The sequence below is a fragment of the Oenanthe melanoleuca genome, chromosome 3, assembly GCF_029582105.1.
Source record: "Oenanthe melanoleuca isolate GR-GAL-2019-014 chromosome 3, OMel1.0, whole genome shotgun sequence".
Taxonomy (NCBI): Eukaryota; Metazoa; Chordata; class Aves; order Passeriformes; family Muscicapidae; genus Oenanthe; species Oenanthe melanoleuca.
Genome location: NC_079336.1, coordinates 83478690 through 83503170, shown reverse-complemented (window position 1 = coordinate 83503170; position 24481 = coordinate 83478690). Strand labels below are relative to the sequence as shown.

Below are 24481 nucleotides of genomic sequence, written 5' to 3'. Positions count from 1 at the left end.
CAGTTGATTCTCAGTGCTCATTCCTTAATGCTTGAAGCACTAGGTCTTATATTCATGTATTAATCAACAGAGTTCTGTTGTAGGATGTTTTTAGGTCATGTTTTGATAGACCCATGCACCCTCTGAAGATTTTCTTGGATGCATTTGAGTACATTTCTACTGTGCAGATGGACATTGCATGTGCATATTGAAAGGTTTCTAAACTGTTTTGTAAAATACAATGAAAGATGCTTTGCTAAAGAAATAATGGTTTTTGCAAAGTGCTAGCACTTTCAGCATACTTTCAGGAAGCAAATTCCATACTGCTGAGTATTGCTTGGGCAGATAAGGACAGGCACCGCAGCCAAAACGATTCAGCAAAGTTTGGAAATGCAAAAAGCCTTGATTTAAAGAGCAAAAAATACAATCCTTTTACATTTTCTTTAAACTAGGTCATAGAACTGTTCAGGAGCAAGTCTTCAGAGAATCTTTAAGTAAGTTCTGCTAAAAGGAAAAGGTAGTGCATTCACCTGAAACAAATAATATGCTCATTAATGCTTTGTGGGTGTGAGCTTTTTCAGCAGAGCAATGTATTTTTTCATTCTGGAGTCCCTATTTGAGAAGCAAACTCCACATTCAGTTCACTCTGCAAAGAAAACCCATTAAATGAGGTGAAAGGACAATAGTGCAACTAGTAGCAGCTTGTAGTGTCTGTATCACAACATCTTAAATATAAACTCAGCTTATTTTATTAGTTTAAAATTTATTTGATATTTTGCCTATCGTTCTTCTCTGATTGTTTTTCAGGTGGTCTCTCCATGTACATTATAGCATTCCTTGAAGGCAGTTTGGCAAGTTATTTATGACTGGGTGGGAAAAACTTAAATAATTGAAATCTTGTATCTATGAAATAATTTTTTAAAATATGGCAATTGACACTTATATAATTGAAAGTTACCTTGAATGTTTTTCTGGAGAAGTAATTCCTGCTAGCTTTCCATACTGAGCCTACATGGATTTATGTGAGTGTCTGAGGGTAGCATTTTGAAGCTGCTTAGAACAAGTAGCATGAGTTAAAAAATAACACACTGTGCAACTTATGGTTATGATAAAATATATCATCACTCCAGATTACTGTCACAAGGCAAAGTGAGCTCCTGAAATTTCTAATTATATGTTGGATCATATATTAAAGTATTCAGGGATCATATAATTTATGGAATATTTATGGATTTTAGACTTATGACTGAAAGGTTTGTTGAGGCCTGGAATAATGGGGTGTTTGAATTGCTGTGTTCAAAGGTTTGTTTGTCTTGATTATGAATCTTCTTATTTTCAGAATGCTCAGGATTTTTATGGCTCCTTTAATAATTGACTTTAATTTATCTTTTATCATTTTAAACATTAACATATTTCTTTAGTATTTAGACAGGCTTGTTTCCTAGGAATTGCCTTTCTCAGAAGTTCCTTTCTTAAAATTTCTAAATGTTGCTTCCAATTCTTAGTAATTCAGCAACAATTGGAAGCAGAGTACTGATTCATGGACTGTCACTAAACTGAATAGTCTTGAAAAGCCTCAAGCACTAAGAGGAATATTTTCTGCAAGGGGGAAAACAAAACACTTCTACATGATGTACCTACCTCTTATGAAATTTGGTTATGGTTTTGTTCAAGAGGCCCAGTAGTTACACCTGTGTTTATCAGACCGGTAAAGGTGGCAATGAAAGTTGTACCACACTTGCAGAAGGGAATTTGCATCAGTAAAGTTTAGGGGAGAGAGAGTCTTTGTGCTGGTAAATATCTGCAGTCTTCCAAATTTCCCACATCCTATGTGATTATAAATTTTACAGGGAGAGGAGGGCACAGCAGAACTGTGTACAGCCCTTCTGACACCAGATTTGACTGTGTATGTATCTATACTTGCCCATAAAAACATGCCAGGTAAATATGTATGTTAACTAAAAATATTTTAAAAGCATTTTCTAAAATTGTACTTCACTGCATAAAACATCCACATCCCTGTTCTGAAGGCTCAGTTTAGGAAGATGAGCTCGGTCTGGTCTGGGGAGATGCCCACAGCTGGGTTTCTGCAGGGCTGGAGTCCAGCTCAAGCTGCAGGGCTGCAAGAGCTGAGCCTTCTCTAGAGGTCTAATCTTACTGCTGCAAAGGAGTTTTAAACTATGCAAGCACTCTGCTTAAAAATACTCATGTGCACTGGTCTTCTGTGAAGACCAGTGAATGAATCATGATCTGCTAGAAAGATGTGATAACCAAAAATAAACCAGAAAATCCTCTCATGAAAAATACCTCCTTTCACAGTAAACCAGAATCACTAAATTTAAAAAGTTGTCTGATTTATCTGCCTGCCTGCCTACCTATTACATTGTAAATTGTATCTGAAAATCTTGTCAGTTTTGATAAGGAAAGGGGGAAGAGAAGGGGGCCATCGTGGACAACTCAGTGGAAGTAAAATCACAGCTTTTATAAGTGGGGTTTTAGAAACAGTTTTTTAGAAACAGGTTTCCCATTTTTGTTCTTCCAAGACCCAGAGATGGAGGAAAAGGGAAAACTGGTGTTTGACAGTGGTAGAAGAAAAAAATTGATCATACAAGAAATTCTATTTCTCAGGAGTTAGACTTGCATGAAAGAATAACACCATTGCATGTAAATAAAAGGATAATTTTTTTTAATTAACAAATGAGTTGTTATTACTGTGGTCTAGTATAACCTGCTACTTCATTTTAAATAGGAGAAAATTTTCTATTTTAGTTTCTTAAAGAGGTCTCATGCTTGCTGAGAGATTTTTGCTTTAATTTTGTTATGTGTTAATTATAAAGCACCTTAAAAACCTGTTTCAAAGAACTGTTCTTCTGAGACTATTTCTTTCTTTATTTTATATGTGCAGAGACATTACTTTTGTGTGAGTTTACAGCAATATAACTCAAAATTCCTGGCAGTTCATCAGAGTTGGTCCCTGACCAAGACCATTGTATTTTTTTTGTAGTTTGTGTCTGAGGGGAAAACAGCTGTTTTAGAGTTTGTGCCCCTTAAAGAAATTAATGGTGGGCTGAAAGAGTTCCTGTGTTAGGACCAGTTGGATAACACCATGTTAAAAAGGATAATTTACCAGGAGTATTTTGGTGGAGTTCACCTCTTGTAACATGTGTGACCAGACAGATGATGTTCTGTAACATCAGCAGGAAGCTGCACATTGGTGAGAATGAAAGGAAGGGGAAAATGTGATACAAATAAAACTAGGGGTCTTGGCTGGTCAGAAGGCAAGTGCTCCTTGCATCTAGAGACTGTCCTATTAGTTTAAAAACTTGTAAATGCCCAGGTCAGTTTATTTGGATGGTGATTCCAAACATGCTCCTGGTGCAGTGGTAGAGCCACCCAACTCCTGCACTGCTGATGGCAGGCAGCAATGATTTGCTGATCTCTCTGTACTCAAACTGGGATCTTGCTGCTTTTGATTTGTGATGCAGCTTTCTACTTCTTTCTAAATAATTTACAATTTGTTTTCATAAAAACCACAGCTCTGGCACGATAATCATAATGTTTCAATTGGCTTCTCTTAAACTAAGATTTATTTTTGCCCTTGGTTTCCAGGAATACCTTCTATCCTGTTTTTCATCCTTCTGGTAAAGATAAATACAATGCAGAGGGAGGATCATATTTATGATTTTGTGTCTGTCTTTCCATCTAAGGGACAAGTGTAATCTGTGTTGCTTGCTGGAATAGATACAAGAATAATCATTTTAAATAAGTCTTGGTTCTGCTAATAATAGTGCTAATGCTTGCTCACAGGAATGCTTTCTTCCCCCTAATGTTCTGTGTGGGCTGACTGAAAATCACTTAGTGACATCTAATTTTCTTGGCCTATTTCTTTCTGTGACTTTTTCTCCACTGTGGAACAAGGGGCATTGGTGTACTGAGATGATGTTCTTGCATGTGGGAGAGAAAGCAAACTGATTCCACAATATGGACCTGGTGGTCCAAGTTCCCAAATAGAGGCAGGCAGCTGTTCTGAGTACCATTGGGCTTGGATATAGGATTTAAGACACTTTTGATGCAGCTGAGTTCAGACAATTTCACTGTATCCTATAAAATCTGTCCTTTCTAGCATGAGTTTGTTGTAGTGGTTCCAAAAATACAGGATCACAAAATTGGTAATTGGCAATTGACTGGTTTAGATTCACTGTGTGATATCAAATTTTTAGATTCAGGGGGGTGTTCCAAATACATCAAAAATTAAGGTTTGGTTTCATGTGTTGGAAGGGGTATTATTGGGAGCTTTAAAAAGTCTTGAGGATTCATAGTGAAGACTATTATTTTTAAGAGATTTTTGGAGTGCTCAAATCTTGAAATGCTTTATTTCCATTTCTCTGCATTTCTTTTCTAGTTGTAAAAAAACATCTTTATATGTTTTCTGTCTTTGTTAAAGTCTTTTGGTTATGACTTTCCAGAAATGAAATAAAGAAAAGGTCAGATTATAAATGTGATTTTATTTAGTTTAAATTAGCTTTTTTTTTCCACCTTTGTTTGTATTTCTTAAAATTCATTCAGTGTTTTTATTTGGCTACTCTATGCTAATGGCATAGATAATTTTTATTTAAAAAATTAGAGAAATATTTTCAACATGTAAGAATATATTTTTGATTTTTCAATAGATACTTACTAAAAGAAGAGGTTTTATAGGGTACATTAGCTCTTATTTATGCAGTTTCTGATGGCAAAAGTCTCTTTTTAGTGTGTGGGATAATCTTTCTTAGGATGTTTTTATCTCCTTCTCAAGAAGAAAGCACATTTTTTTCTGAATTAAAATGATTGTAATAAACTATTTCATGACTGCTGTGATGTGTCACGGAGAGTCAAGTTAGAGGCTCCAGCTATAGAGAAGGCAAAATTGTTTGAGGTTTTGGGTTTTTTTGTTTGTTTTATTTTTTTTAAAGGAGCTTCTCTCTAGAGGTTCTTTTTCTAAAGACAACCAGTGTTAAAAGGATTTTCTCGAGGAACTTCTGACACCTTAGGTAATTCACATTGAGAGAAAGTGAGTGGGAAATCAAAATCTCTTTGAAACCAACTTGGAAGTGCTGCCATATGTCTTATTCTTGAGATTATACAGGGTTGCCTAAAAAATTTTTTTTTAAAAAGAAATAAATTCAATCTCCAGCTTTCAACTGCCACATCCATCCTTCCACCAGACAGTTCTGGGATCTGCTAAATGAAATCTCCATCCACCACACTTTGCAACTTTTGAATTGATAGATGATCTAGCTTCCTGTGGTGATATTTAAGTTTACCATGGGAACAGCTAAATCAGTGACAGCAGCAATAAGAAGACACTGAATATATTTTTTCAACTTATAGCCAGATGACTTTCACATTCTTATTCAGCAACCTGATAAGGCTAAGTTAGAATGAATTATGTAGTGATTGAATGTGAGCAGAGGTGCTGGCAAAGCAAGGAGGACAGAAAGGTTTTGAGATGATGGGCTATGACCTGAATTTTTATAAGGAAAGGGTTTTTTAAAGTGTCTCCTATCTCTTGACTTAATAAACAAAACAATAAATGGAATGAAGTTTTAGAGGTTAGTTTTTTACAATTGCTAGAACATTTTGTATCTTTCCAGTTTGGACACGGACAATTAAGGTTTCTTTTTTTATCTCTACTGTAAGTAAACTGAGCCAAATTCTCCTGGATTTTATGTGTCTCTGTTCTCTGGCATAACTGCAGAGCTGTAACCAAAGATAGATCTTATCCTCATGTGGCTATGCATTTAAAGCATTGAGTTGTACAAATAGTTGTCCTTTGTGCTGCAGGCAGTCTCCTTGTCATTCTCTTGGCTCTGCACAAATTTTGGTTGGACCCAATCCTCCTTGTGCTGTGCACAGGTTTCTAGATGAGTTTTTTGCTGTCAGTGTCAGGGGAACGTTCCTGATACCTTGGAATATCCAAAGGTGTGAAGGCAGGGGCAGTGCTAAATGGAAAATACATACAGCACTGGAATAATAAGAGAAAAATTAAATCTACAGTCATTCCAAGAGTTGTTTTGTCTCTGTTTTCATTGCCTGATTTAGTTTCTGGAGTAGGGAGAAAGTTGTTTGGACCTTGAAGAAGTATTTTATTTGATCTTTGTTCTGAAGAAGAAAAGGAAAGAATTCAGAGGGTTTTTTTGTTGATTTTTTTTTGTTTGTGTTTTCATTTTTGTTTTGCTTTGTTTTTTAGTTCTGTTTTCTCTCTCAGATGCAGAGCCCAGAGTTTCTCTCAGCCAGAGTTTAACAAGTATTTTTCTTGAAAGACTTGCAGTTTTTAGAACTGTTAGAAGCAGGTTTTCTCCTGCACACATTATTTCTTACATGAAGTCTTCACATATATTTTGAAAGTCAACCTTCAGTGAGTGCTGAGGGCATTTGTTAGTACTGAACTGCTTTCTGTTTTAAGAAGTGGCAAAAGGTGACTTGTGGAAGGAGAACTAGAAAAGCTGACTTTCTGTGCCTGTTCTTCTGCATAAACATAGTTTAAATTAGCTTTAACTATCATGAATCTAAAGACGGCATCTGTGGTGGGGTTTTTAAAGTAAGTAGTTTCAGTGAATTTGATTGACAATATCTTTGGGAAAACCTTAGCAAGTCTAACATATTTTCTTTTGTCATGAGAATATCCAATCTGTTGGAGCACTGTAAGACAGGTATTTACATCCCTGTGGAAAAGGCATGGATCTTGAGTGCTTTTCTGTAGCTAACTCTGTACAGGTATATCTTCCAGTCCTTATGCAGGAGCTTTCTGTAATGAGGAGAGCTAACTTTTCTGTACTGCAAATGGGTAGAAAGGGAAGCAGTTGATTAACAATAATTCTAAACTCAGATTGCCCTTGGAGTTTGGAACATTGACAGATGTGAGCTGCATTGCTCACAGTCCATCCTAGAGGGAGGAAAAGGAGCATTCTCTGTTGTGCTCCCTTTCATCAGCCCCATTTTTCCTTTTATTCCTCCCTCCCATTTTGTTCACATCCCATTTTTCTCTGAGTTTCCTTCTCCAAAGTGAGAGGTTTAAAACTCTGTCAAATTCCATTTTGGTCTTTTTTTTCCCTCTCAATTCCCATGCTAAGTCACCTCATCATCCAACATCCCACTCTTCCCACTTGCCAGCTGCTTCCATCAGTAAGCTTTTAAGCATTCCTGAATTTTGCATCAATTTTAGAGAGCTATGAGAAACAAAATACGTCTCAATCAACACATCTGTTGCCTCTTCAAAGGCTCTTTGCTGATTCTTTTCCTCTGAGTATACTTTTTATTAAAGGCTTAATCTGCCATAGGCCAGGTGAAACAGCTCAGGCCCCATTAGATTCCTTTAACATTTTTCTGAAATTCTGACTCAGTTAGAAATTAGGTGGCTAGTTAAATGTATTTTCATAAGCCAGAAGCACTTTGCATTTCATGTGAAAGTTTGAGGCAGATGCTCAGCAAATCACTGAAAATGAGAAAGACACCAGTACATCTGTTTTACCAAAGGTTGGAGAATAAGGGCTAAATGAACTTTGCAGCTAAGACTTTTGGATTATAATAAAATATTGCAAAATTAGAGATAAACACGCTTTTAGAACTTGGCTCAAACTGAATCTTGTCTTTTACCCATGTGTGTATTATGCAGTAAGACACAAAGTTAGTCCAGCTGTAGTGGGTTGACCCCAGCCAGGTGCCCACAAAGTCACTCCCCTGTGTAACAGGAGAGAAGAGTGCTGTGAAAGGCTCATGGATTGAGGTAAGGACAGGGAGACATGACTCTGTGGGGAGAGTGTTTTCAGGGCAAAACATACTTAACTCAGGAAATTAATTTAATTGATTGCCAATCAAATCAGAGAAGCATGATGACAAATAAAACCAGATTTTTGGAACACCTTTGCCCCACTCCTCCTGTTTTCCCAGGCTCAACACCCAAATCCTCTACATCCTCTCCTCAGTGGCTCAGCAGACAAGGGAATGGGGGCTGCACCAGTTCATCCATGTCTTCTCTTTCCTACTCAGGGGGAGGGCTTCTCTCACTCTTCCACTGCTGCAGTAGGGAGCCACTCCCATGGGAGACAGACTGTCAGGAGCTTGCCCAGCATGAATCCTTCACACTGGCTGAAGTTCTTCACAAACTGCTCCAGTGTGTGTCCCTTCCACAGGGTCACAAATCCTGACAGTAAACCTGCTTCAGCATGCACTTCTCTTGCCATGGGTCTCCACATCCTACTGGATGTGCTCCTGCACAGGCTTCTCACAGTCCCCTTTAGGCACCCCCTGCTCAGTGTGGGGCTGTCCATAGGCTGCAGGTGGGTCTGTGCTCCACTGTGAGCCTCCCTGGGCTGCAGGCAAACAGCTGTCTCACCATGGTGTTCAGTCTGCAGGGGAGTCTTTGCTGCAGCATCTTCTCTTCTCCCCTTCCTTCTTCACTGAACTTGCTGTCTGCAGCATTGTGTCTCTTGGCATTCTTACTCCTTTCTCTGTCTGCTGTTGCACAGTGGGGCTTTTTCTGTGCTTCTTAAATATTTAAAGCCCTGTCACTGATGTGCTCAGCCTCAGCTAGCATGGGTCCATTGTGCACCCAGCTGGCTTTTGTGGATATAAGGGAAGCTTCTAGCAGGTTCTCACAGAAGCTGCCCCTGTAGCTTCCCACCACCACCAAAACCTTGCCAAGTGAGCCCCATACTGATTTGTATTCATGTGTCCAGTGTAGAGAGACAAGCACAATTTTCCATAATACATTTGGGGTGGGGTTTGTATTTGTGTCAGATTTTCCAAGTGTTCCTCCATAACCTGAGGGCTAGATATGTGTTGCTTAATTTAACAAGAGCCAGCCTTCTCATGTGATGTATTGCGTTCTCATGTATTTCAGCAAGCACACTGCACAAAACCTCAAATGCTACAAAATTTTGCTGGGAATCCTAAGAACCTTGAGAGAGATCCCTTTACTGTTCTTTTGCATGAAGACCTGCAAAAAAAACCAGCATTATAAATTTAGGTAGCAATCTGGTATTACAAATCAAAGGACATGATGGACCTGGTAGGAACTGCGTGGTAGGACCCCAAGTCCTTCTAGAATGAGTTAGAATGAGTTAACACTCTGATCTCCCCTCATTGCTCAATTTTTTGTTGTTGCATAGTGTTTGAACAATAAAGTATTCTGTATATGGAAACCCAAAGCAAATGAGAAAGATGTTAAAGCTTCTCTTATTTAATCTTGTCACTGAGAAATGCTTCTGCTGCCAATAATAGGTTATGAGGGGACATCATGACAGGAATAATAGGTTAAGAGGGGATGCATGATGGGGGAACAAAGGGTCATCTCCTTGTTCCTGTCATGTGTCAGTCACCTCCCCAGTAAAAACTTGTATAATACATTCAGGTTCTGCTGATAACATGTAGACTCATCATCTGCAATTCCCTCATGATGTTGTGTCCTTAAGCCTGGCAAAGATAAAGAACATACTGTTTAGCATGTCTGTCCATTTTTACCATGCATTAGATGCACAGGATTAACATTGTGCAGGGCAGGAAAAGTAGTGCTTTAAATATTGGAAAATTTCCATTGTAATCCACAGCAGAGTCAATGTGTTCTTTCTAATAGCCACATCCAGAGATGCTTTGTTGAACTGGGGTGTGAAAGTAGTATGCTGATAATAAATCGTATCAAGTACTTCAAAATTTATCTAAGATATTTATTACTGTTTTCTGAGTGGAAATTTGCAGTAATGTATGTGATGTTGAAAGACATAGATGTGAGAGTTGCCTTAATAACACTGCTTGTGAGTCAGAGAGTTTCTTAATTAAGCTTTTGTTGGGTTCTGAGGAGGGAGGGGGAAATATCAGAATAAAGAAAATGCCTCCCACGTCTGCAAGAAGGACAGTGGAAAGAAGGAAGGAGTTATTTTGCTGCTGAGTTTTGTCTCTTGCAGTTGCAGGAGCTGCCCACTTAGGATACAGGCAAGATGAGGCTGTTAGTAGAGGACGTCAAGATTGTCACAGCATAGTCCTTACTAATAGATAAACTAGAAAGAGTAGGGACATGTTGGAACACTGCTGTGTGTTATGGGTTATATATTGGGCCAAAATGGAAAAATTGTTTTGGTGGCAGCTGCATCGGAGAACAGTCCTTTTGAGGCATAACACTAATACCTCTCACTTGTTTTGTTCAGTTCATCAGTAGAGTTGTGAAAAATTAAATCCAAAGGTTTGATTGCCTTATTATAATAAGGCATATTGCTTGGGGTTAAATCCTCTTTTGTTTATTAGAACCATTAGAGTCTCACCAGTGGGTTTATCTACGTGAAGGTACAGCTACTTTGTGTCTTACTACTTTAGTACTGTTGGAAGGGAGAAGTAATTTCCAAATTTTAAAGTCTTTATTTTAATTAGTTGAGGAATAGCATTATCATTACCTGAAAGTATAAGAAAAAAAAACTTCTGCATAAATAAAATATTAATATATCACTTCCATTCTCCTTGTCCTTGAAGATTCATCTGGCTTTCATGAGCATTTTTGAGTATTGAGGATTCTGTGCTTTTCACTTTATAACAAAATCAGCCAAACTAAAAGGATTCTTCCTGTTTGGGATAAGGAAGCTGCTGTGCAATCTTCTCTGGCTGTCTCAGTTATTACATAGGTGCTGTGGGAGGTTCTCTGAATCACAGTCAGTTCTGCAGTGGGCTCCCCATGTCTGTGGAGGATACAGGCAAACAGTACTTCCTTGAGAAACAAATAAAAATTTAAAAAGTAAAATCACTTCTCTAATTGTAGATAGGTTTCACTGCCAGTGTGAATCACTTTGTGTAATGAATATCACAGCCTTGATCTTGCTGAGGGTACAACCATTATAAAACCATGTTTTGAAAGCCATCTTCTCAGACCTATGTAGGTTATGCCCCATAGATCCTTAATGTGGTTATATGGAATTTAATACAGAAAATTTAAGGACAAGAGTGCTTTGTAACATGCTTTTCAAAGCATGGATGGAAACAATTTTTTTTCTATCAGCATGGGGATCTGGAAATGGAATCAGAAAGATAACTTTGAGATTTAGTAGCTTAAGGCAGTAGTGATTTTCATTCCCTTTTTTGCCTTCAGATACCATGACTTTTCTGTAGCTAGCATGTGACTGGAATATCCACAGGGTCCTGTGTAGTGCAAAGCAGTTTCTGTCTTGCTGTGGCCTGAGAATCATACATAATTTTTGCAGTCCTCTTTTCTGTGAGATCTTGCTGTGTCCCTGGCCTTCTGCATGGTATCCACAGGATAATGGATGCCTGCTACAGATAATTCAGTAGTTTCTGTACTGGAAAAAATTAGCTTTTTCAGGGTGCCATCACTCATCCAGCATAACTTACTGCAAAAGGATTGAGGTTGAATATTAGAAAAACAGCCTGCCTGCCAGAGTAGTGAAACAAGATACACAAGTGTGTTGTGGAATTTCCCTCAGTAGAGATTTTTGAGAACCATCAAAAAATGAAAGCTGAGGATGCCTGAGGTACATGGGGACACTTCCCTACTGCAGGAGCCTGAGCTCAGGAATCTCCTCAGTGCCTGCCACTTGGGCTTCTGCTATTCTGTGGGAAAGGAACAGAGCTGGGGTTGAACAAATATTTAAGAAACAACTTCTGAAACACTAGAAATCCCAGTCATACAAGGTTCTGTTTCATCATAATGTATGTAGCTTTTGCAAATATTAGAAAGAGACTGATGAACTTCTCTAATCTATCACAAACACTTGCTTATAATGGTGTCATTTGGGATCTCTCTGGCTTAACAGTTACCTCTGGGAAAAGAGCTTTGTCCTGAAGTTTTTACAATACTTGTTTTCCTTCTTCCCATCCCAGCACAGTTTCCTTTCCAGGGAGCTGACAAAGGCCAGCAGCTCAGGTGTTGACCCTGCAGAGGGGTCATTTGGCCCTGCAGATACTTCCATAGCCTGGAGCTCTGTTAAAACAGAGTGGCTGTGTCCCACTGTGGAAGTGCAGCTCCCACAGCAGCCCTGACTGTGATGTTGGTCTCATTGAAGACAAGGCAGAGTGTATGAGTGTGGCACCAGAGCACTGCCCACCACCACTGCCACCCCAAGGGGCTGGGAGTGCTCCGAGGGGCACAGTGCACTGGAATTGCAGGACGTGCTTGGAGATGGCAGCAGTGACAGTAGAGATGTAACATCCCAGGGACAGCTTTTCTGATCAGTTACAATAAACTTTTAATAATAATCTATTATATTATATGTGTACTTTCTTCATCTAGAAGATGTTGTGGGTTTTTTAGCTCTAGTAAGTGGTTGACTTAATATGAGATATTTCATCTTGTTAGTTTGTCAGGGGCTTAATACTAACAATGCTAACACCAGGCTGCTAATACTGCTCATTACTAACACTGTAACAACATGAGCTCACTCTTACTGACACAAACTAATTTAATTTTCTGCCTGCAAGTTAATCAAGTCAAGTTATGGCACAAAAATTGTTCTAAGTTTTGTAAATTATTACTTTCCATTAATAGTTAGGACATGAATAGAAACATTAAATCTTATGGACTAAGTTTTTTTCTCCTGAATAATAGCTTTAGTATTTGCCATATGTAGAATGCATTTCCAGTTCTGTAATTTCAATTGCAGATTTGTTGACATAAGGGCATTGTGTTTAGAGTGAGGCTGTTTGTTCCTCCTAAAAAACAAGACCAAAAGACTGAAATAACCTCACTTAGCATTGATTTTTGGTTTTTTGGTCCTGTTGCCTGTGACATATCCTTTACAACTGAAAAAGCACTAATGTTTGGAAAAACATTTGGAAGTTGAAACTTTATTTTAAAAACCTTGAGATGTGACGTTCACTTTTCAGAAAATCTGCCACATAGCAATAAAGTCCCTATGGTATTTCTAGTGGTATAACTTCCTTTGTCAAATAAATTTTAATATGTAAATTGTAGTTACAAGTTGTTCCATTGTTTGTTTCAGGAATACAGTTTTTCTTAAAATCACCAATTGGTGACTTGATGTTGCCAATAAAGAAATTGAGAGGAAGTAGGAGGGATCAGCCTCTGATTTGCTTGCTTGGTGGATCTGACAGCTGTTTCATTAGAGAAATTTTTATATCCACCCTGCACAATGAGGTCAGTACCCCATCATCCATGTGAGCTCCCAGGGATCTTAAAAATGGACCACATATTTATATCCATCCCCTACCAGTGGTCCAGTTAATATAAAACAGAATTCTGCTTGTTAAATATTAGATTTATTGTTTATTATCACTGAAGATGACAGTCTGTATTTCCATGTTGTTAATATTTTAAGCTTGTGGAAATTGTCTCTAATTCTGTGTGCATTGTGGAGATCAAGTGCAGAAACTTCAGGGCTTATCTTGAAGACTTTCTTATGAAAAGTCTCTGAGTCATTTAAAGGAAAATTTTGTCTGAGCAGGTATGGAAAGTTATCCCTCCTCACCCCAGCCTCTGCTGTAGCTGAGTGGATGGGCTGCAGCTGGGGCAGCACTGGGGGCTCACCCAATCTCTTCTTCACTCCTGGTTTTGAATACTTGGCCCAAATTACTGCCAGCCACAAATGCTGTGACATTTCTGAAAACTAGATTGGACTTCTATGTATACTGAAATTGAACCATCAGTATCTATGAGACTCTTCAGTACTCCAGGGACATTAAGTCCTCCTTTATTAAGTGTATTGAATGTGGAAGTATTTCTGTTTGAAATTATGTGGGGAGTTACTGTTGTCCCTTCAACTTTGAGTGGGCTTATGAATGTGCTCCTGATAATAATTATGTAAAAAAAAAAAAACTTTGAATCATGTGCAAGTAATCATTGCATAGCTTTATAGTGCTATTGGTGTTTTGGTTTGGGCTCTTTTTTTTTTTTTTTTTTTTAAAAAGGAAAGTAATAGAAGTTTTTCAAACAAAAACATGTACCTATCAAAACTCAAATCATCTCTATCTGTGTGCATATCAAGGGAAATTTCAAAATACATACAGGCAGAATCTCTCTTTTAGACAAGAATTTAGGTATTAGAAGGTAACCATGTGTTTGAAGGCAAGTACAATTGTACTTGATATACTTTAAAATGGAATTTATTCTTCAGAGCATTTAGTAAATAGCTGGTGTTAGCAGACATGTCTAGACACATCTCTTTTAAAAGTCTGTGAGCATTTTTTTTATTTCTTTAGTAGCACTCACCATCTTTGTTTTTGTTAACAATACAGTGTAATTGAAAGATCTGATTCTCCTATGAAACAAGAAATTTCTTGTCAGGTCTCCTAAATAAAGCAGGTTTGAGATACACTGGGGAAAACCTGTATGTTTCTTGTTTAATAGTCTGGAAACTAATATAATAATATTATCTAGAAGTAAATAACACTTCTAGAAAAAGACACAGAAAAATTTCATGCTCTTTGTATGACTGGTAAACTATCTACATAATTTCTGTGCTCGTCAGTAACAGCTTTATTATATCATTTATCTTACTATTTTTTCTCTAAAAAATTATTTTGTTGTATGTGTTGCTGCTAAACAGGACTTCTTCAAAAGAAAGGATATAGAAATGCAAATATATGGAGGTGTTTAGATTTTTGTTCATGGTGGATTTTTGTTGGTTTGGGTTTTTTTTCCCCCTTTAAAATAGATTAAAATCTTAAAGGCAAAGTCCTGTAATGATTTCTGCCTGGAGAAATCTTCATGACACTATATATATGCTTCTACTTTACAGCCCAGAATAGAGTTTGGGAATAATCCTTTGGGGATTTTTTTTTTGATGCATAATGATCTGGTTACACTCCATCCTGAATCCTGAGAAGTCCTGGACATTGTTTCTGCCCCTTCTCACTTTCCTTTTAGACAAATTACCTCTCCTGCTTCAATCAATATCCTTCCTCTGTTTAGACATTACATAGTGCTAAAACAAAAGCTCTATTTCAGTACTTACTGGTTTAAGTGATCAGACTTAAATATGATACAAAAGCTGCTATTTTTCATCTTCAGCAATGAAACATCAGTACAACCATTGTTTCTTTGCATTTGTTCTTCAGTTAGGCTCAGTTGTAATTATTCAAGGTTGATGTTAAACCAGCTAGCTTTATGGATGGTGCTTGTAAGGTAGGGATGGCAGCAAGTGACACCCAGGAGACAGCCAGGGTGAAAATCCCCTTGTTCCAGAAGTGCCCTGAGGGGTCAGTGTTCTCTTGCAAGGGGTTACCTGGCAGCTCCACCAGTTGCCACATTACTGTCATACATGGCCCACACTTTGGCTTTGATAGGGCAGAAACCATTGAAGTAAAGCTGCATTAGTCTTTTTTTTTTCCATGCTGACTGTTTGGTAACAATCACCTCCAGATTCAAGGAAGGGATCAGCATTGTTCCCATTTAGAAGTCAGTATCATCAGAAGTAAAAAATGGTAGATATCCCTTCTCTTTGTTTGTAAGCTCTCATGCTCTTTTTCTGCCTTATTTTTTGCATTTTTTTGGTGGTTGTCAGAATTCTGTAGGTACTCACAACTTTGAAGGTAAGACATGGAAATGGCATTGCAGGATAATCTAGTTTCAGTTAGTGCTGCACACTGAGCCCTCCTCATTCATGCTGAAACTGTTTTAGTATGCAACAAGACCTGACACAGTTGAGCCTTTGTGATTTGGTGTGCAGGTCTTACTCCCCTAGTCTTGTTTCCTCTGAAGGTTGCTGAGCATTATGCATCACTTTCCTTTCTTTTAAATTTTAAGAAATTACTTTTATGTTATGATTTACAATTCATTCTTAATGGATACTACACAATGAACAGCATTAAATGTGGTTCAGACAGTTTGTTTAAGCCTCTGTTTTGCAGATATTTATGAGTTTTGTGCTATTTTTCATGCCAGATACTTCTGATTTTTATAACACTTCCCTTAGAGCTTGGAGTTAAGCCTGCAAGTCTTTTGAGCCTATATAATTGTAGGCATTATGTATGTATGCACATATGAGTATAGAAAAGCAATTATATGCTATTGTTTTTCAAATAACTCAGGAGTTACACTTGGCTACAGTGAAAAGAAGCAGTGGCATTACTGGATATGGTTTTGAAATAAAATTATTTCGAAATTTGCCAGTTCTCAAGTACCATCATATGAAGCCGAAACTCAACATGCTCCATCGACAGCATGTTGGAAATTATTATCATTTCTTACTCCATCTTTTGAAAATAAATTGGAAGAAATGCATTTTAAAAGGATAAACTGAATAGTGCAGAAGACAGAAGGACTCAAAATCAAAACAGGGAACAGAATGTACATAACATAAAGAAACAGCCTTTACTGAGGAAACAAGAACCTTCTGTGACTATTTAGTGGAAATGCCATGAAAAGAAATTGTTTATATTGAAACTTGCTAATATTCTAACTATGAAAAATTCACTTAATTTTAACTCCTTTGCTAAGAATAGAAGTGCCATGCACAGTATGCAGCATGCTAATGGTATTTTCTAGAACCTGAGTGTCAGACTTTAAAAAATATATTTAGAAGGCAAATTTTGTTTGGGATGCTAGTATTTTCAAAAGAATGCATTGAAAGCACTAGTTGTCTATATCATACAGATATAGACACTCCCTGCTTTCTGATGGCATTTACTAATCTTTTCTTTCTTGCTTGTAAATGATGAGAGGTATTTGGGGAGAGTAGTGTAGCTCCCTTCTGAAGCAGGTGTCTTCAGAGAGACAAATTAATATCTCTAGTGTGGCTGCTCAGTATGAGATAAATGGATTTTAATTTAAATATAAGCTATTGTGAGCTCTGCTAGAAATAATTGGTTCACAACCCTGGGTATGAGCCAGAACAGATGTGATCATCTGCTTCTGAGTCACCTGGGACAGTTCCTGTCTGATTTTATGCCTGTGGCCCAAAGCAGCAGTGTGAATCACAGGATTGTTGGAAAGGTTGGAAAAGACCTTTGGGATCATCAAGCCTGCCTGTTAACCCAGCACCTCTGTGTTCAGCACTAAACCATGTACTTAAGTGCCATATGCACTTTTTTTTAATGCTTCCAGGATGGTGACTCCACCACATTATGGGTTGCCTGTTCCAATGCCTGACCATCTTTTCAGTAAAAAGTTTTCCTTGAAATCCAGTCTTGTGCAAGATGTGGCAGTGCTTTGCTTGGGGGCTGTGGAAAGCATTGCTTACATGTCTGTGTAGGGTCACAGTGAATAAGTGAGTGAACTTAATGTTAACTTGAAGTTAATGTTAAGCTTTCCAAGACAGACCAAGAAAACTACATTTTCTTGAGCTCTCAGAGGAGGTTCCTGCTCACAACAGTAGTGCTGTTTGTGTGGAAGTGATTTTTGATAATCTGATATTTCAGATGTATTGCTTGTATCTGTTTTCAAGTCAGTGCATTTCTGAAAAGGATACTGTTTCATTGTCCTAGTCGGTAGGTACTAGAAGGGAAAAATGGAATTTCATTAAAGCATTAAATATAGAATTGAAACTAATGCAGTGAAATTAGATTAAGGCTTTGTTGGTAGAAACAAAGCAAACAAACAAAAAACCCAGTGTCATGATATTGCATTTATGTAACCAAAACAAGAGGAGGATTCTCATGCTCAGTAAAATTACCAATGCTTTATCTGTGAAGAATTGCACTTAAGATGAAAAAATGAGAAAAACAATCATGTAGACTGAATATCATATCAAATGTGCATTGTGCACTGTCAGAAGATCTTGTTCGTTTCATGCAAGTACATAACTTTTTGGGAAACCTTTCCAGAAGAGTTGGATTCTAACTTTCTCACATCCAGACTGTGCAAACTGTAGCAAAGTCTACAATGTGTGATGACCAAAAGAGCAGATCTGTGTTAATACGGAATTATTTTCTATAATGGCATTTAAAATACTTTCAAAAGCTTTGTAAAGTCAGTAAATCATTCAAGAAGCTGGAAAAACGGATATTTTGTTGGATTTTCAACTCCTTGTTACATATTCTTTGTGGAAGACAAAGAATATGTAGCAAATAGTTGAAAAACTTTCTCTTAAGGAGCTGTGGTATTTATTAGACATTAGAGTTTTGCTTAAAACCAGAAAATAAACAAAATTGACAATATAAAAACAAACATAATTGGTAACTGTCTGGTGTTTCTTATGTCTTTATTGAAGGGCAATCTACAACCATTGTTTTTTGGTTGTTCTTCAGCATAAATAAAGGGGTAGCTCTGTGTGTGAGGCAGTGTTTGCTTATTTACTCAGAGCTCACTTCAGAATGGAAAGTGGATGTCACTCTGGCCATCCCACAGATGTGTCATCTTGGGGTGAAAGCCATCTCTGAGTATGAAGTGTTTGTAAAATATTAATATGTATGGAGCTTAGGCTCTTCTGTGCATAAATAAATTTCCTGGTGTGAAGGAGTTTGGCCTTTGCTCTGCAGTGAAGGACACTGATCTCCATTTTTTCATCTGTGCTCTGGTTTTTTTCCCAACATGTCCATCCATTGGTTTAATTTAAGACATTTTTCTAGAAATTCTTTAATCAATACCTTTTATATTTACAACCCTCAAAACCTGGATTTATTCTGATGTTTGTAAAAAAATTTGAGACTTTTATACATTGAGCTGTTCTCAGACTTTGCATTTTATATGTGTTATCAGGTACTCTACTGTTGCTTGGATAACTCAGTCATGCACAGAAAAGCTTGCAGCAGACCAAAATTGGTTTTTTTAGGTTATTATAGTGGTTCACAGTAAGTGAAATTCAGAGAATGACAAGTGTTAACTACGGATCCAAGTGTTACAGGCACCAAAGCATTGAGTGCATAGATTCAGTTGGCAATGGATGACTGAATATGGTCCCCTCCAAGTCTTGTATTCTAGTTTGCCAATGCATGAGTGGCTCAGGGAATGTTTGTAAAATCTGTCTTTCATTAATAATTGTGAACTGTTCTTTGCTAATTCAGCCTCAGCTTTTGCTTAATGCATACAGAATATTATTATGGTATTAGTGATACTTCTCAAGAAAAAAACCTTAAGAAAAAGGCCTAATGCACTCTGAAGAATTTTTTTCCTAATGTTTTTACTCTTAGTTGTATCAACTTCATTTTATACTTCCTCTGTTGTTAAATCTCATGTACAATTGGAATAGGAATTGGTTAAGGACAACTTCCTTCTCTTGAACATTTTGCTGAGCATGTATTAGTATCAAAGTGGGTTATTAGAGCCTGAAGCTCAGATTTTAATCAGGAATTCTGCAAAGTAGTCAATTCTGGATGGAATTTTTTGTTTTGCTTGATAATACACATTTTTGCTCAGCTTGCTTGCACTTGTATCAGCGTTTTCTGGGTGTACAGAGACATGGGGATGTTGGGATTTTTTTCTTCTTCTTCTAAAGATCAAGTGAGGTGCAAGTCTGAGCTGTTAGGAGAATCTAACTGTATAATTACTGTCAGTGTGCTTGATAGTGATAAAATGTCTTAATTAATGACTTAATCCAAATTTCGCGTGAGTCTACAGATGAAGCTTTAGAAGAACTAGAAGTTCCTGTACTAGGCAATGCAAACCTTTACCCTCTGGTAATTGATGCTAAAAACGAATTAAAATTACCCAAAACTTCAGGAAGTTATTTTGCACCGCAGGGTACAGAGGATCACTTTTATTGTTGAAGACTATGTAGCTATGCACAGCAGTTGAGTTTCCCCAGCCCTGTGGCTGTGGCAGGCCGTGCTGACCGCTTTTCCCTGTGTTTCAGCCCCCAAGGACAATGAGGAGCGCGTGTTCCGCGAGCGGATGCGCCCCAGGAAGCGCCAGGGTGCCGTGCGGCGCAGGGTGCACCAGGTCAACGGGCACAAGTTCATGGCCACCTACCTGAGACAGCCCACCTACTGCTCCCACTGCAGAGACTTCATATGGTATGGAGCAACTTGGGCTTGGCTCTCTTTGCACCCTTGAGCTGGGGAGCCAGCAGGAATTGGTTAGAAACCTTCCTGTTTCGCTCAAGTGGAGATGGTCTCAAGCAATGGTTCTTTTCCTCTTTATTTTAACATTTACCTATCAACAGTGTTGCAGGTGATAATAGAAGGCTGTTAAGCTCCCATCACAAATGTTAGAATTGGTTGTATTTGTGGTTCCTCTCCTTTGAGCCACAAAGTTCCATATTTCCCTATTTAACGCACACTAAATTCCAGGCAGATAACCAGTCTAGTATTATGTAAGTGCCTAAGTGTAGATTTAGATTTAATATTAGACCTTTCCATTTTGTCACAATGACAGAATTCTTTGTAACACGGTTAAGAATCACCATCTTTCCTCTAAGAAATGCAAAGCTCCTTTACATCCTACTGAAGTTAATGGAATATGGGTATATTATACTTCTAATGACACAGAGATTTTGGTGCTCTATGTACTGGGTCTTTATTATTATGATTTACGCCAGGAACTCCCTTTTAGAAATTATTTACTATATTTTGAGTATTTTCAATTTTCAGATAGGGATAAGTGGTGGAGACATTCTGTTTTCAGCTATTTTTCAGCAACCCCTGATGTTTTCCAAAGTGACCTAGAGATACTGATTTACACATTAGATCTGATGTAATTGACCCTAAATATTTCCTATGAGTGTGTAATGAATCAGTCTTTCTTAATGTAAAATGTGTATGAAATGTGCATGAACTCAACTGCATTCCTCTAAAAAGTGCCTGTGGGTTAGGCTTTATGTTGGCTAAGGTGATTTCAAGCCATATTGACAAATGCAATCTGTCTGTTTAGAGGTCTGCTGGATGATTATTTACCACTTTGTCCCCTTTCATGCACCCTTTGGCTTTGTTTCATTATAGTAAATGTGTCTGTACTTCTGATTGCCTTCATGGTCTCTCATCCTTCCTGTTACCTCTCAGCAGCTGAAATGTTCCTACTTTGAACTGCTCCCAGTCCAGGCATGCAATTATCAGATGATTGGTTATGAGAAGCTTTTCTGTAAACATGTGCTCATCCAGCAAAGGGGAGGAAAAAATGTTTGCATTTTTAAAAATATTTCCTCTTCATTTTCTAAAACACTTTATTATTTTTCAGGGGTGTAATAGGAAAACAGGGATACCAATGTCAAGGTAAGAGAAATTCTACGAAAGGGGAGTTTAAATATATTTATTATGTTATATAAGAAATAAGATATTTTTATCAGGCATTGTATATTTATGATGCAAAGAATTTAGCACATGATGATCAGAATAAATTTGTCTCAACAAGTATACAATCTTTGCACCAAGTCACAGTAATTTTTTTCAAAACTGTTGGTCTTAAGCATCATATATGAAGTAGGAGCTCAGCTAACAGCCCTGAATATCAGATCCCAGACATCTCTCCAGGTATATCCATCTAGGCAGCCATATCTGCAGATGTTGGCTTCTACATTTTTCAAGTCTTGCATTTTAAAATTGCAAACTCTTTATTCTGCTTAAGATTCTGTATTTAAAAATTCCAGATGATTGTGAAGACTGTAATTTAAATAGATGAGATAGTTATAGAGGTCATCATTAGAGAAGGTTATCGTGAAGACTGCTCAAGTGCTTCATTTTCATCTCCCATTTTTCAACTCAATTTCTTGTACTCCTACTTCTTTATGCAATCGTCTCTTGGGATGATGTGTTAGTACTTAATTCATTTCTAACAAGTAGAAACCATCATGTTAGTGATGATTTTCAGTTACAAAAGACTTGAGGAAATCTCATTTTAAATAAGTAAATGCCATTTCTTTTAATAGAGCTTTACATGGTATAATAAGAATTACTGTATTAAATGTCATAGTAAATAAGTAAATGCCATTTTTTAAATAGAGCTTTACCTGCTATAATAAGAATTACTGTATTAACACACAGAGGTACCTGGAGAGGTACCTTGACTTCTGATCTAATCTTCTTTTTCTTATAACAATGACCAAAACTGGAGAAAGTGAAATTCATTGCTTCACTATGAGGATTTTTACTTTGAATTTTGCATTATGATAGACCTAGTAATTGTTTATCTTATCTGTCAGATCTGCAAATGTTATTCATTGATTAAGTAATCAGGATGTATATTGGCAAAACATATGCCTCCTAAAACCTTTTACTGCTATCAACTTATGATAGTGCGTTACAAAAAGAATATTTGACTTCTTTATTTTTCTTTTATTTGGATTTCTGCAATGAGTTATCTTTATATCTGTTTTCCTTTGGAAGCTCTTTAAAAAGGAATTGTTTTTGCTGTTGTGTCTCATGTAATGTGGAGATCATGGACTTCATCAGATAAACAAATCGCATATATTAAAATTGAGAAAAATTGCGGTTAATATTTCAGAAGGTAGTTTGTAGTTTTACAGATGAGATATTTGGCAGATATGCTTTAGTTATCTTACAATTCTTGGTCTTTTGAAAGTCCATTATCTTCTGCCTTTGTAAACCAAGTTATTTCATAGGATTCACCAAATCTCCACCAGTCACTTGCACACTTCCAAGTCCCAGTGGTTCTAGTCTTCTGAGATCAGACTTCTGCTTTAAAATTAATCTTCATGAAAACCTATTCTTTAATCTGTTTTTGTCTTTCTAGTTTGCACTTGTGTAGTTCACAAGAGATGCCATGAACTTATAATAACAAAGTGTGCTGGCTTAAAAAAACAGGAAACTCACGATGAGGTAAATGTTTATAAATTAATTTTCCTATATAAAAATCTGTCTTTGTTCTGTTCAAAACAGTGTCATCTCCTCTGTTTAATCAATAGATGCTACAGACCTTTGTGTGCCCTTCTGGTCATTTTATGGTATAGCTTTTCCTTTGGAGTGCTAGATTGCCATCACAGTTTCATATACATAGGAATTATCATACAGAAATTTATTTCTAATTGGTTTACTTTCTATAACATCTGAGCTCAAAGTTTCAGAGAGCTCTTTCCACTCCTTTTAATTTTTAACGTTCTCTCTCCATTTCTGAGTCAATACAAGTCTTGTCAGTTTAATTCAGAAGAAGCAGGCTGGGATCCCTCATCCCCCTGGCTGCACTTTGTGTGGCTGAGCCATCAGCAGCTGATGGGAGAGCTGGGATGCTTGGGTGGCTGTCTGGCACCAACATAAAAAACTGACCTGAAGTTGCTTGCAAAGTCTCACCTCAACAAAGACTACATCCAAACTGTCAAAATGTAGTTATATTTTTTTTAAACAGTTTTAGCCCTCGAGTACAAATAGTGAATGCTTTTTCTTACAAAGTTGTTTTTGCTTCAACAGAAAAGCAAAGGTATATTCACTGTCCTGTTGTTTTGTGCAACAGCAAGGGCCTGTTTTCTTTCACCATAGGCTAAGGTGAGATCATCTTTGGGTGATCACAGTTCCCTGGCCACACAGAAAAACTACATTTCTTAATTGTATTCATTAAAACCTACATTCATATAATTGAAAAAGTCTACCTTTAAGTTACAAATCAGAGTTGTATGTAACAGGGCAGTTGTAATGTATTCTTACAACTTCAACAGGAGTTAGACTGAGGCACTAACTCATGATCTCAGTTTTCTGTGCAATTCACTAGCATTTTCCTTACTGAAACCATTCTGTAATATCTGGTCTACCACCAGTATTTTACATCCAAAATGTGATCACGTTCAATTGTGATAAAGGACTGTGTTGGGCTGGTGCTGGTTTTGTGTAGTGCTCACAGGAATATACAAAATCTTGTGCAGGTTTATATTCCCAGGCTCCAGACTGGTGGAGACTTGCATACTTTGCTGATAGTTTCATTGTTTAGAAGGGGTACTAGATCACTGGAGAAAAGCCAGCAGTAATAGAAAAGGGAAGGAAAAATATAAAAATAAATCCCCTGCAGTGCAATGGCCACTATGAAAACTTATTCTTTAATTAGTAGGTAATCATACCTTGGAATCCCTGAACACAACAGGTTATCATTGTCATTGTCTTAATCCAAAGAAGAGTGGGATATGAAAAGGCAAAGGGTTTATGATATATTTCTTTTTCTAGTCCTGTATTAGTTTGGCCTCATGTTCCTAAAACAATTGGGAGTGACTTCCTTGCCTTCCACATTGAGATCTTTCCTGATAGCTATGTATTTTTTGTTCCCAAAAGTACTAGGAAGTAGACTTTAGTCTTTATCTCTTGGACAACAGCAGCCCTTCCCCCTCTTTTCCCCATTAAAGTAGTGAAAAGAATTCTGGGGTTGGAGTATATCTGATGCAGTGGTCATCATCTGAGCACAGATCTATTTCATCTCATTTGAATTCTGTGTGGTTTCAAGATGCAACAGGGCCTCAGCATGCACTGATTGCAAAGAAATGAATTAAAATGAACTATGCTGTGTGTCCTTTTTCAGCAAGTGGGATCCCAGCGTTTCAGTGTCAACATGCCTCACAAGTTCAGCATTCACAATTACAAAGTGCCCACCTTCTGTGACCACTGTGGTTCATTGCTCTGGGGTCTTTTGAGACAAGGTTTACAATGCAAAGGTAAGGCACCACTTCAGAGCTTCTCTTTTTCTTTGTGAGTGACTCAGAGA

The 24481-nt window shown here is 37.4% G+C and overlaps 1 protein-coding gene across 1 annotated transcript in view; it reads left to right on the top strand.

Moving 5' to 3' along the window:
• PRKCE (protein kinase C epsilon) overlaps positions 1 to 24481 on the top strand; it is a 279185-nt gene that overhangs the window by 152189 nt on the left and 102515 nt on the right. The window contains exons 3-6 of the mRNA XM_056487832.1: positions 19704 to 19863; positions 21023 to 21057; positions 22535 to 22620; positions 24299 to 24431. Coding sequence (XP_056343807.1) covers positions 19704 to 19863; positions 21023 to 21057; positions 22535 to 22620; positions 24299 to 24431 — 414 coding nt within the window. The remainder of the gene's footprint in view (positions 1 to 19703; positions 19864 to 21022; positions 21058 to 22534; positions 22621 to 24298; positions 24432 to 24481) is intronic.